Genomic DNA, 14,632 nt, shown 5'->3' with positions numbered 1-14,632 from the left:
TAAAAAATATTTGCGTATTGACAAGGTGTCTCACGATAAGTCGGACATCAGTTGACTTAAGTGAGCTCCACCGGGTCGAAACGCCAATTTTTGGTTTGGACTATATTAAATTAATAATTTAACAAGTCCAATAAAAAAATACAATTAATACAACGAAAAGTTTCGTTAGCTAACAAATATTTTTTCGTAATTTAATAAAAATGTTCATTAAATTTACGAAAAAATTCGTTAGCTAACGAAAGTTCTTTCATAAATTAATCAAAAAATACATTGACTAACGAAAAATATCACCGTGGTTAATTAAATTTTACGTTAATCCATGAAAAATTTCGTAAAGTGATGTAAAAATTCATTAACTCTCGTTCAAAAATTTTTATGAAAAATTTCATTAAAATACTACAGTTTTCGTTGATTGATGAAGTTCTTCATTAACGTATGAAAGCCATTTCGTTGAGCCAATTAAATTTTTCATCGGCTGAAAATTAATTAAATTTTCGTTGGCTCAATGAATTTTTTCGTTGTATTTACGTAAGGATTTGGTTCAGTGTATGATCAGAGTTCCAAACTATTTTCATTAGAAAACATTGTATTTACCTTTAAATATTTAAAACAGAAAAAAAAAATTACTCATACGCCTCAGTATCCATTTTTGTTCAATATGTACTTAGAAATGATAATTTTTTTCATTTTCACTGATCCAATTTTATAAAAATATTGTATTATTTATAGTGGAGTAACTAAAGCTCAAAAATTGGCAATATTAGGGAACCCGGCCGAACAGCTTAGATTTTGATGATCTTTTTTTTGAAACGTCGGTAATTAAAAATACTTTAAAGTCTATAGATTAAAAATTGCCGGTGTTGCCGTTTTGATTTTTTAAATTTAATTGAAGATTTTTGTGAACAAAAACAAATTTTTTTCAAAAATTTTTCTTAAATTTCATAAATTAATTGATGCTTAAAGATTGTCTAGGAAATTCAAGGAAAAAAAATATATGGGAGTGAGAGACAATCTTCCATAGTTCAAGCGATAGATGCAATTTTCTTATTAATTGACTTCAAACACAAAAAAAAATATTTGAACACAACGGCAACACCTACAATATTCAAATATACATTTTTTAAAATCTAGAAGCTTAGTCATATATGTAAAATTAAAATTAAGTTCATTGAATGAACGGCTTTTGAAAGAATGGTAATTGAACTCAGATTTTTGAAAAAAAAAATTATTGAAAAAATTTTAACATGTCGTTTTTTAAACTTGGTCGTAATATAAAATGTTTTTATTTTCAATTTTTTTTGGCAGCATTTATTATGATTTCAAATTATAAAAGGAAATGTCAATATGTATTACGGTTTATGAAAAAAATCAAAAAGTATTTCATTTTCGAAGAACTTTTTTTATAAAAGTTTTGAAAAAAAAAGTAACTTATTTTTTTTTAAAGTTCAACATCTAAACATAAAATTATTTTGTATTCATTTAATAACCCTTACTGTTGAAAGTTAAATAGCAAAAATTTAAAGTTCCTATTTACCACAGTCTTTGAGCAAATTAATTATTTCAATGCAAAAATTCAGTTTTAATAAAAAAAACCATTGAAATTGAAGTAATTTTTCATTTTTTTTTTTCAAAAGTGTGATATATTTTACCTTTTTTACTTCGAAATTCAACTGATAATATTTATGGCCAAACATTTTTTTTAAATAAATTCATATTTTATTAGAAAAAGTTTGGAAAAAAGTCATTTTAAATTTTTCTAATAACATTTTTTTTTTGAATTCTGAGTTTGAGGACCATTTTTTCAAAAAGTCTTGATTAAATTTAGTGGATTTAAATTTAAGAGATAAGAATGAGCTTCTGGCTTTTTAAAAATGTATTTTAAAATATTGTAGGTGTTGCCGTTGTTTTCAAAATATTTTTTTTGTGTTTGAGGTCAGAATGTTAGAAAATTGCATTTATCGCTTAAACGATGGAAGATTGTCCCTTACTGCCTTTTATATATTTTCCTTAAATTACCTAGAGAATCTTTTGCTATCATTTGTTTTATGAAATTTAAGCAAAAAAAATGGTTTTGTTAAAAAAAAATTTAATTTGAATTTAAAAAAACAATACGGCAACACCGGCAATTTTTTAAATATAGACTTTAAAGTATTTTTAATTACCTACGTTTGAAAAAAAAATCGTCAAAATCAGAGCTGTTCGGCCGGGTTCCCTAATAATTTGCTTTAGTTACTCTACTATTACTTATTTAAAATTTAAAAAGTTGATATTTCAAAATTCAGTATAATTGGAGTGCTAACACAATGTTTAGTTTTAAATGGCTTTCATACAAAATATTGCCTTTTTTCAACATCAAACATACATAACAAAAAAAAAAACACAAAAACATAGGTACTTTATCTTCAGTTTTATTCACAAAATAATAATTTACGCTAAACTTTCAACACAAATTTACAACTTACTTTAATCTACATAATTTGTAAGTTTAGGTTAAAATTTAATTTTTTTTTGTTTCTTTAATTATTTCGTCCTAAAAAATAAATATTAATCACACTTTACTGAAAAAGTACTTAATTTTTTTTTGTACAAACTTAACTAAGCTCGTATCACTCCCCTTATCCAATTTTCATAACTTGGAACTCTTGAATGAACTGCTGGCCAGCCTTTATGTCCACACTCATAACCATACGAAATAATACCTTCCAACACCCAAACACCTTGACGAAAACTCATCAATGGTCCACCGGAATCTCCATGACAACTATCTTTTTCATAATTACCACCCGCACATACTTGTTTGTCAATAATTTGAATATTACCCCTACGGAACTTTTCACGGCATTCATCTTGATCGATTAATGGGACTTGAACTTTTTGTTTGATGGTACTTCTTTGAGCTGTCAACAATAAAACAAAAAATATTACAGAAAAATTATATTTTTTTGCCTAACTGAACTTACTATCTTGTGTCCTTCCCCAACCTACAACAGTTAGCATAGTTCCACTGGGAAGTTGTTCGTTGGGTAGAGTAAATGGCAGACAAATTGGTTTAATTTGGTCTGAGTAAATGACATTTCGATCCAATCTCACCAAAGCTATGTCATTGTGACGATGTACTTGTCTGTCATTGTAAGATTCATGAGGTATTGCTTCCTCAACGCCATATCTTAAAGCTGGACCCGCACACGTACCATTTACACAATCAATTATCTTTGTCGTGTCGTGCTCTCCAAGAATAACACCTACTCTTGAATTTGATTAAAGAAAACACATTTTTACAAAGTATTTTAAGATAGTTTTTCAAGAAATCTACAACAATTTTGATATAGAGTTTGTATGTGCTCCCTTGATCAAGATTGATGAAATAGTTCCAATCTTGTTAGAAGCTAGTATATACCTTAAATAAAAATTATTGAGCTCAAACTTTAGACCGAGATTTGTATAACATAACAAGAATAATAAACAATTCATGATGAAAATGTTAGAGTGTACATCCCCAAAGATCAACAAAGTCAAAGGGAAGAACACACTTAAGTGATTCGGAGTTGTTAGATTTAGTTCTTCACATTTGTGTACAAATTAAATATAGGTACTCACAATGTTCCAACATCTTGTTGGATTCGTCCAGTTACACAGTGGGCAGCAGTTATAACGTATCTCCGATTAATTAATGAACCACCACAGTTTGTGCTTCTTTGACCATTTTCTGAAAACACAAATTAAATTTCTGTAGTTTTAAAAAAGTCATATTTTATTTTAAGTTACTAAAAAACTCATAAGTTATTATGTAAATAACACACAATTAACTGAGATTGAGAAGTACAAAATCTAGCCATCAGAAAGAAATCCCACAAAAAGATATTTTTCCAAATGTCTTAAATTTAAAAACTACATAGTTAATGGAAGTTAAAAATAAGAAATAAATAAGCCAATAAAATAAGGAATTAAAAATAAATGTATGTTCATTCATTCAATACAAAATACTTTTATTTAGGAAAAATGAACAAAGTAATAATGACTAGAGCTGTTGTAGCAAATCGTATGTATTCGTATTTACTTCAGTAACGAGTAACGAAACGATACTTTGTAAACAGTATCGTTACTCGTATGTTTCGTTACTGGGACTTGATGTTACGAAACATACGAAGTATACGAGTAACAACGCGATTCCAATTTCAATACTAAATCCGATGTATGAGATACGAAACGAAGTGATACACTCAATTTGTCGCATTTCGCATCTCGTATCAGTATCATTACCGTTTACCGTGGTCAGAATGCTAACTGCAATTAATAATCTATAGTTTACTTTTGTCTCGATAAAAACAATAGTGCCAAGGTTCAATAATCGTTGTGTTATCGATAATTTATACAGAAATATGAAAAGAGACGTTATGAAATTTTCTCAATGTGCCCGGAATATACCCACACCGCAACCAATCTGTTTATGGCCTTGGTGTTATTGGTCTTGAAATGTAGCTTAAGAATGTACAAAAGTTTTTTGGAATTTCAAAAATTTTTTTTATTTTCGGTGCAAAATTTTCAACACAAAAAAAGCAGACAAAACAAGGTTTCAAAATCACTCTCAATAGAAAAAAATCAATGAAAAATTGTTCGAAATGGTTGTATTAAAGTGTTAATATTTCGAGATCTGCGCGATGTACTTTTCAGAAAAAGGATAAAATTATTTCAGAATTGTGATATGGTAACTGAACGAATATAAACATAAAATATCCAAAGTTTTGTAGAAAAAATGAGGAAAAAATTCAAAAAAGTTTCCACATTTGATTTAAAAAAAAATCTAAAAAAATTCAATATAGCTAACTTCAAACTCTTATTACATGTGAACGCCGCAACTAATTTTAATGTTTTTGGTTTTTTTTTCAAAAAATTCAAATTTTTACACCCTCATACCAACGTAGGTACGAAACGTATCAAATACATGAAATGTAGAAAATGTACGAAACATACGAAGCATGTGAAAGTTACGAAGGCAACGAAATATACGAAACACACTCGTTGCGAAAGTAACGAGTAACGATATTTTTGATGCGGGTACTAGTATCAAAAGTAACGTACGCATGCGGGTACTCATTTTGTCGTTACTTTTACAGCCCTATAATGACAGAGCATTCGTAGATCAGGAAACACTGGACGACGAAAAAAGGTCACAAGTCGTTACAAATGCCACGGGAGACTTTTTTGGAGTCTTGGAATATTGCGAAAAACTTGCTTTTGTAATTTTTTGGCTCAAAGCTATAATTTTTTATGTAAAAGTCAAAAAAAAAACCTAGTTAATTTTAGCACTTGACACTTTGTCATTCTAACTAACTCCAATATTGTCATAGCAAGTTTAAATTGTAAAAAAAAAAAAATGAAATTCAAACTTCTTATATACAATTAATGCCTTGCACCACAAAGGTTGGGTTTTTTTTCGAATTTTCTGTTCTTTAATTTTATTAATCCAATATAATTATATTTGAAAAAAAAATAATTTAGAATTTTTGTTAATTAATTTTTAAAATTTTATCAGCATAAAATATCCCTAACGCATCTACGAAAGTTAAAAGTCAGAATAATTAATTTTCCACACATAACAATTTTGCTTTGTCCGAAATCTCGTGCTTGTTAAATCTCTTGTTTTCAAAAAAAAAAAAAACTAGGAGATATATAAGTAATTAACTCAATAATACACACTTGCATCTTATACTCACTTTCATACTCCAACATAGCCAACCATGGAAACTCAGATAAATCCGTATCATCTCCACCAAAGATCTTATTTTGCAATTTTACTCCACCACAAGCCGAAAGTTCTGGCAACTCTCCTCTTTGTGATTGGTTAACATTTTCTGCAGGAAATAAGACCGTTGGTTGTCTTACGTAATCTGTGTCATCGGTACAACAAACATGGGGTCCATTTCCCAATCCTCCACGACATTGAGAACTCCGTAAAAACCATCTATCAATATCTTGTAGCGGCTTACGTGCCGCCACACTTAAAAGTGATGGACAATCATAAATCGAAATGCAATTACCGCTTCTTTGGTTTGGATTCAAACATTGAGCTGCAAAAAAATATTTTCGAAAGTTGGTTTTAATGCAAAAGATACACCTTGAATATTTTTTTTTCTTTCACTTACACTGGGCACTTGTGAATTGGGGAATATAAATAAATCCCAAAATTGTAAAACAAATATTTAAACTTGTTTTGAAATACATTTCATAATTTTTTTTTTTATAAATTCTTAAATTATAAGGACACGAAAATTACAAAAAATCACTTAAAATTAATTTTCAAAAAGTATCTACGACTCAACCGGTGCAGTACGAAATATAACTACGTTGGCGAAAGAAACAAATAAAATAATGATCCGTTTCGGATCATCTTGGACTTGAACGACTTGTCGCCGTTTTAACCTAATGTTTTTGATTTGTATAGGTATACATTGATAAGTCTATCTGCTAGTCAGTTCCGGTACTTTTTGAAGCTATGGCGATAACAAACAACGACGAAGACAACAAAATAGTATGGCGGCATTATCCGCTATTATCCGCTTCATACAAATAAATCTGGTTTTCCAAAAAAATGTATAACTTTTTAATAATTGTCATTTTTTGATTGGTTTCACTCAAGGATTCACTCATTCCGAATTCCCAATAAAACATTTTGAATCGCTTCCACTCAATTTTGAAATTTTATATCTGTATTGGTGAATAATCAAATATGATTTTTTTTGTTATACTACTAAGAAATTTTCTTTGACGTTTAACACTCTGTCGGCACATGGGTGCGAATTTGTCAGGTAAAAAATACAAAAATTACAATTTTTCAAAAAAGTGGTTACAAAAAAGTCTCATTATAAGGGTGAACATATTTTTTTTTTCGGAATTGTGAATACAATATTCGAATTCCTCGGAATATTCTACATCAATTTCATACTTGATTCTCTATAAAATATTGTGACCGAAAAAAGTTCTAGCGACATGAAAAAGTATAAACCAAATTCGCACCCGTGTGCCTATCATATTCGTGCGAATAAAACACTTTCAGAAGGCTTCTGAATGCTTCCCTTTTTACATTTCTATCAGCCTAACATCCATAGTTCATAAAAATTATCTCATTATCCTTTGTTTAACCAAATGGCATACATTTGTTTGTATATTAACTTATTTTTCAATAATCGCTTTTAAGAAACCAATTATATCAAAAATATTGAGGTTAATATTCGTTTCAAGTTTTAAGCACGTGAAGTGATTTACAAGACAAAAGAGTGATTGATGAAGTGGTAACAAAGAGATGTTAAAAGTCATCAACGGTGCCAAATAAATTTTTATGTGACCGTAATTTCTTACTAATTTTTTAAGTTGATAATTATCTTGTTTCTGTTGAAATTTTAATGAAATTTTTTGTATGTTTTTTGCTTTCTTATTTTGTTTGAGATTTTTATTGAAGTATAAAGTTTAAAAAAATAAAATGCACGACTGGGTCGCACGTACTTGCTCTTGTAGTTCACAGTATCTTTATCTTAAATATCTATTGGAAATTTAAGATTTTGTAGAAAAAAAATAAAAAAAATCAAAAGTTTGAAAATTAAATTAAAAATTTCTTTTTTCAAAAATGTTTTTAAAAATATTTTTTTTAACATTTTATACTTAATGATCTCTGTAAATTTTAAATAAAATAACTAATGCTTTGATGAAATATATGAACTTAAAAAATATGTAAATTTTTGAAAAACGGCAAAGCCATATTTCCGTTCTCCGCATTTTTTGAGAAAAACTAAAAACGCAGTTTTGTTAGAATCAATAAGAGTATTCCGCACACCAAATTTGATCAAAATCGTTAGAGTCGTTTTCGAGAAATTTGCAATACCTCGAAAACGTTATATGGGAGGTATGAGTTAAAATGGAGATATTAAAAAAATAAAAAAAAAAAACGGGTCTAGGGAATTACGTAAAAATCATCTGTACCAAGTTTCAAGCAAATCCATTAATCCGTTTAGGCCCTAGCTCGATGTACAGATGGACGCACAGACGCACAGACCGACGGACGGCACACAGTGGCCCGTTTTGACTTTTTTGCTTGCAAAATTAATATCTTCTAAACAAATAAAGATATCGCCACAATTTTTTTTTTTTTTTTAATTGAAGGAAATTTCCAAGGCTATGAAAATTGTGAGTTTCAAAAAAAAAAACTTTACAGGGTGTTTCAGAATTTGGTGTTAATGTAAGAAGTTTTAGATAAGGTCATAAACACTATGGTATATTGATATACAATCGTCAAAATCAATTTCTGAAGTAATCTGAGTGAAGTGACTCAGTGGGGAAAAAGGAAAAGAACCAATTCGAGTGAAACAGTGGGGAAAAAAGTATTTTTTTTTTTTTGTATGCAATTTTTTATTTTTCTTTATACAAGAGTACATTTATAGTGTATTTTAGTGATATATTACAAGTCAAATAGTGGAAAAGGGTAAAAGTAACAAATTAAGACATAAAAAACACTAGATTTCTTTAAAACTATCTAATACAGTCAAATAAGGAGAAAAAAGGGGTAAATCTCGGAATGAATGTTAGTAGAAATTTTTTTTGCTCAATATCTTCCTTTTGCCATTCTATAACATATCTCAAAAGTCTAGAAAAATCTCATGTCCGCTTGTCGCGATTTCAAGGTCAAATCGCGAAATGGAGATTTTCAAAATTAGCAAAAGTAGGCTATGGTATTATATACACATATGATACATGATTTCAAGGTATTTTTTAATGCAAATTCCAAAAAATCTAAAATCAAGACAATCTGACGTCTCTGGAAAAAGTTATACCTGTTTTTCATCTGTCAACTCATATTATTATAACAGTTGCAAACTTACTGCCGAAAAACCCTTAAAAGTTATGGTAGATGAACCAAATTTTGCATGAAAATTTTAGAATCCATCATTATTAAAAATCAAAACAATCCATTACAAAAAATATATATACCTACGAAATAATGGTATTTTTTGATGGAGGGGCAAATTTTAGGATATGCACTAAAGAAGATTCTTGTTAAATCTTAGGAATAAGTGCTAATAGGCTAATTTTTTCATTTTAATCTTTGTTTGGATATTCTTTTACTACCCTCAAAAATCTAAAAACATCTCATGTCCGCAAGTCCTAATTTTCTTGGTTTGAAAATAAGGTGCAGATTTTAAAAAATTAATAAGAAAAGTTTAAATTTTTATATGTATACCAACATAAGCGACATGATATAAAGGTATTCTTTAACACTTATTCCAATAAAACTCACCAACAAGTCAACCTGACCATCCTTGAAAAGTAATGCACCTTATTCATGTTGATCTGACACAAATATCTGAAGTGTAGTTTTTCAATTTTTTAAAATCTGCACCTTATCTTCAAACCAAGAAAAGTAGGACTTGCGGACATGAGATTTTTTTAGATTTTTAAGGGTAGTTAAAGAATATCCAAACAAAGATTAAAATGAAAAAATTAGCCTATTAGCACATATTCCTAAGATGAACAAGAATCTTCTTTAGTGCATATCCTAAAATTTGCCCCTCCATCAAAAAATACCATTATTTCGTAGGTATATATATTTTTTGTAATGGATTGTTTTGATTTTTAATAATGATGGATTCTAAAATTTTCATGCAAAATTTGGTTCATCTACCATAACTTTTAAGGGTTTTTCGGCAGTAAGTTTGCAACTGTTATAATAATATGAGTTGACAGATGAAAAACAGGTATAACTTTTTCCAGAGACGTCAGATTGTCTTGATTTTAGATTTTTTGGAATTTGCATTAAAAAATACCTTGAAATCATGTATCATATGTGTATATAATACCATAGCCTACTTTTGCTAATTTTGAAAATCTCCATTTCGCGATTTGACCTTGAAATCGCGACAAGCGGACATGAGATTTTTCTAGACTTTTGAGATATGTTATAGAATGGCAAAAGGAAGATATTGAGCAAAAAAAATTTCTACTAACATTCATTCCGAGGTTAAACCCTTATTTGACTGGATTAATCATCTAAGTCCGGGGTAATTTGTAATAAACTCATCATTTCTGGAGAGTATTGTTCTTTCAGATCTTTTTGGGTTCTTACATGCCTTAAGAAAGAAATAAGTGGATCCGATGAGGTTGCAAGCATGTTAAATAGGTCTTCATTCTGCCGAATCCTTGAAACTTTGCACGTGTTTTGATATCTGTACTTCTTGTAGTCTTTATTTTTGCACTCTTGGGCTTCTTCTGACAGTTCTCCAAGTGGTAGTGATTGATATTTGATGATATTTTTTGCTTGTAGGCACTTTGTCCAGAAGATCCATCGCAGCCCCATTTACTCAGTAGCGTCAAACTTCTTGGGAGTGCAGTTATTTGATCTTCAGTTTTGCTTTCTAATAGGCTCCTTGTAGTATGGTCCATCATGTCTTGAAGTTTCACTCTAGCTGACATTTCCGTGACTTCGCAGTTATCTGGAACAGCTTCTTTTTTCGCAGCTGTTATTGCACTATAGGATGGCAAAACATCTATGTTGTGGTGTCTCAACGAAGTTCGCAGGATTTTGTATTTTTCTTTGGAGAGACCCAAATCCATAAAAAAAGCTAACGCGTTCTCATTAGTATATTTAATGGGATTTTGTTGTGGAGTGGGAAAGCTTTCTTTGTAGTAGATGTTGCCTTAATTATATCACCCTTCGCTTTCTGATGGTCCTTATTATATCTAATACTTAAAGTATCAGAGAGATGTTCAGTACTTATCTCCCTTGTAGCTTTGATTAGTTTTTGTTTTTTTGTGAATGTTGAGCACTCATCGACTGGTTTCCTTGGCCTTCCTACTGATAACATTGATGTAGTTGGAAGATCACCCGTTTCTTCTGTTGTTATGTTTCGATCTATTGGCTGCGATCCATTTTTTTTCAACAAAAATATTTTATTTTTAAATATTTTTGTTGAACTATGCGACCGCTCTTTTAAACTTTAAATTTCATTTCATCTTAGTGTTTCATCTTTTTATACCTTAAAAATAAATACCAGCACCAAAAAATATTCTAATCCTTTTATTACTTATAATTTTATGACATCCCATGAAAACTACCTGTCTGTAGAAATTTAATGATATAGGAATTTAATGATATTAATTAAAAGTTTTATTAGAGGTTTAAAAGAAATAAGCTATAAAACCCTTTCAGACAAATTAGGTAGTAAATATACATAAAATATGTTTTTCCTTTTAAATAAAAGTCATGTTATTGGAATCCATCACATACAAAACAAAAAACTCTAATTTTCCAAAATTTTATTTTTACACATGAGAAAAAAAGTCGAAAAAATGACTGACTTTATCAAATCAAATCGCTCTAGCTCAGTTGGATGCAAAATGACGCAGCTGAGCTTTTTGATTTTTATTAAGAAATATATAAGGATTTTGAATCAGCTGAGCTTGGTTTGATTACGTAGGAATCTTTTTTTTTCTATGCAATTTCAAAAAACATTAAATTAAACAACTAAAAAATAAATGTTTTATTTTTTTAATAATTACACAGCATATGAAAAAAAATAAAAATCAAAACGTTTTAGAAGTCCTCTTCCTAGTTTAAACACTCAAAGTTAAGAAAAAAAATTAAAAAACCAATAACCCAAATTGAAATTTTTTTTCGAATACTCGAGCTCCAAACATTTGTGAATGCACTGATCTAAAAAGTTTTTCATTGTAGACCCACCCGAAAAATGAATATTGCAAGCACTTTTGCCTAAATGGGCCACTGTGCGGCATGACGAAAACCACTTTTTTGATCTTCCTCATCATCGATCGTAATGTTGGTTTTGATTAAAACCTCGATTTTTTTTTCTACACGAAACCAATACTTGCCCTATAGAGCAAGTAAAAATGAAAAACAAAAGAAAATATAATGAAACAAGAGATGTAATGTCCTTTTTAGGACACTTTTAAAATTATCAAATGAATATTACAATAGAGCAATTTATATTTGCGTTGAAGTATTTTGTAGAAAATTGAATCACAACAAAAACATTACTGTCAAAAAAGAGCCAAGTTTTTCGATGTTGAAGTTATTTTGGCACAAAAAGTACTGATATGTTCCATTTGAAAAGAGAATTGAACACACCAACTTTTAAGGTAACTTGCCGAAACATCATAGTGCATTTTTTTTACACTACGGTTCATTGAATTAGAGTCATGTAAAAATGTTTATTACTTAATTGGGCAAAAAAGTAATATTTGCTTTTCAACTGATGCAACTGAGTTAAAATTTTTGAATGCATTTGGTAGCAGGGTTATTTAAGGTTGTGTAACAAAAGAAAAAAGTGAAAAAAATTAAGATTTGTAGTCACGGAACATGAAAAACCGTCACAGGGTGACCATTTTTTCGAATTTTTTTCAAATGCCCACAACTCACAAAATATATGGCTGCGATTTTTTTTTATTATTTTTCTGACAACTGTCACCACCTACCCTATGTACCGTTTTCGTTTCATCGTTAACTTTTGGGACACCCTGTATAATATAATAAATATGTTTGCCCCTTAAGACAATGTTAAGCTAGATTAGGATGAGACATTTTAACCTAGGCTAACATTCCTAATTATTTAGATTGTTTATTTGTTTTTTTTTTTTCTTGTTTAAAACATTTAGCTGTTAAGATAGGAATTATTCTTTTAGGTGTTAATAACAACAAAGAAAAAAAGATAACATCTCAAAATAGAAACTTGCCTTGAACTTGTTTTTTATGCTAAAAATTTAACTTTGCTGTTTTTGTTTTTTTTTTTTTTTTTCTTATAAAAAACAAGAACATTATAATCGCAGTGCGCAGTTGTTGCTCAATCATCTAACCACGAATGGAAACCTTTCGTTCAACTGAATTTACATAGAAACAATTTTCGTCAGAATTATGGGGATGCCCAGAGATTCTAAAAAAGACTAGCCCATTTAACCCATTTAAGTCAATATGGTCGGAAATAATATCTTAATGAATGGTAGTTGTAGTGGTTTTTATTTTGTCAGGAAATAAATCCAAACCTCAATATTCTCAAAATTGTATCAAAAGTGATTTACAATTTACATTGCCATCAAATACCTTGAATTAAAAAAGAAATATTTGAGAGATGGACTTTTAACTCGAAAAATATTCAAACCAAGAATATAATATTATTTGAAAGGGAATTTTATTAGGTAATTTAATATTTTGCTTAGTCATCTAACTTAAAACAAAAGATTATGGTTTGAAGAAATCGAATGGGGTCTTTATCATATTAATGAAGAAGAGTTAAATGAACTTGTCGGCATAAATTATGACTGTTCTATAGTTTTTAGGAAAGATTTTTAATACAAATTTTTATATTCATGGTTTTCCCTTGAAATGCTGTTTTTTTTTGTATAATTTTTCAAGATTTGACTTTATTTCTTTAGAAACTCCTTTTTGATTTTGCCATGCATTTTACCTAGGTATTTTTTGGTTGGTCTCATGAAAATAATGGAAACTTTTGAGTCTACTGCTACTACATAAATCGATAAAAGAAAGTATACTGGCAAAAATACTTTTTGATGTCTAATTAGGGCAGTGAATTATCAAAAAATATGAAAATTTGTATCAATATTTTATTATTTTTACTTGCGATATAGGTACTATGTATATATCAAGTTATGCATTCGTACAAAAAAAAAAAAGTTGAGATAACATTTTTCCATGACATTACGATGGTAGAGAATGCCAAAAAAAATGGGTCCCGGAAGTCCGTCTGTCTGTCTGTCTGTCTGTATAAGGAGCTACAGCCTGAACGGATGGACCGATTGTCTTCAAACTTGGTATGTAGAATTTTTTGGAGGCTCTCTAGAGGGATTTTTGGAATTAATTTTTTTGGTCCAAAAATAACGGTACCTGTCATACAAAAATTTCGGAAAAGTTTAATTTCACGAAAACGGCTGCAACGATTTTGCTAAAAAAAATTCAAATGTTAGTTTTTAAACAATTTTTTTTTTGAAAATCATTACGAAAAATCACGGTATCTGCCATAGGACCGCTTTTTTTCAATTCTGATTTTCTGCAAAACTGCTTTATGTATTTCAACGAAATTTTTTATACCAAAGCATTTATATACTTTAAATATAAGCCAAAAATAAAATTTTGAAAAAAATAATTTTTGGATTTTTAAAAAACTTTTGAATTTTTTTTTTTGAAAAATCAAATTTTCGAAAACGTGACATTGAATTTTTTTGAAATTTGATTTTTAGATGTTGATAAGTGATTTCTACAAAATGGCATGCCACTTTTATTTTAAAACTTTTTTTTTCAAAAAATTATTTATAAAAAATTAGTTTTTTAAAAAACGGCTCTAACGATTTTGAAAATTTTTTTTCTAAAAATGCACCTTAATATATCAAATAAAACTGCGTACTTGTTTTGTGGGGCGATTTGATTTCAGATATTGTTTTATTATTTTGAAAAATGAATTATATTTTTTTTATTTGTTTTTTTTTTTTTTTTTTATATATACCTACATTTCCCAAGTTTCTATATAAAAAGTCTTAAAAACTTAAGCAATTTGAACTCTAAGAGCAAGTTCGTGCGACCCAGTCGTGCATTTTATTTTTAAATGATATAGAATGGTTA

General features: G+C 28.9%; 1 protein-coding gene across 1 annotated transcript; it reads right to left on the bottom strand.

Moving 5' to 3' along the window:
• Nucleotides 1-2,388: 2,388 nt before the first annotated feature.
• On the bottom strand, nt 2,389-6,409 carry LOC129914467 (serine protease 7). The gene is made up of 5 exons (XM_055993737.1): nt 6,144-6,409; nt 5,715-6,068; nt 3,598-3,706; nt 2,961-3,247; nt 2,389-2,897 (listed from the first exon to the last, which is right to left on the bottom strand). Exons 1-5 carry the CDS (start codon nt 6,220-6,222, stop codon nt 2,596-2,598), a joined length of 1,131 nt encoding a protein of 376 aa, XP_055849712.1. The 5' UTR covers nt 6,223-6,409; the 3' UTR covers nt 2,389-2,595.
• Between the last annotated feature and the right edge of the window lie 8,223 nt (nt 6,410-14,632).

This window comes from Episyrphus balteatus, chromosome 3 (genome assembly GCF_945859705.1).
Source record: "Episyrphus balteatus chromosome 3, idEpiBalt1.1, whole genome shotgun sequence".
NCBI lineage: Eukaryota > Metazoa > Arthropoda > Insecta > Diptera > Syrphidae > Episyrphus > Episyrphus balteatus.
The sequence above is the reverse complement of the archived record's forward strand: the minus strand, read 5'-3'. Positions and strand labels throughout refer to the sequence as shown.

What these genes read in the sequence shown, in the direction of transcription:
- LOC129914467 (XM_055993737.1), bottom strand. Translation starts at nt 6,222, where the DNA reads ATGTATTTCAAAACAAGTTTAAATATTTGTTTTACAATTTTGGGATTT. An exon ending in CCAATTCACAAGTGCCCAGT is followed by an intron (nt 6,069 to 6,143) that starts GTAAGTGAAAGA and finishes ATTTTTTTGCAG; the next exon opens with CTCAATGTTTGAATCCAAAC. An exon ending in GGCTATGTTGGAGTATGAAA is followed by an intron (nt 3,707 to 5,714) that starts GTGAGTATAAGA and finishes TTGTGTTTTCAG; the next exon opens with AAAATGGTCAAAGAAGCACA.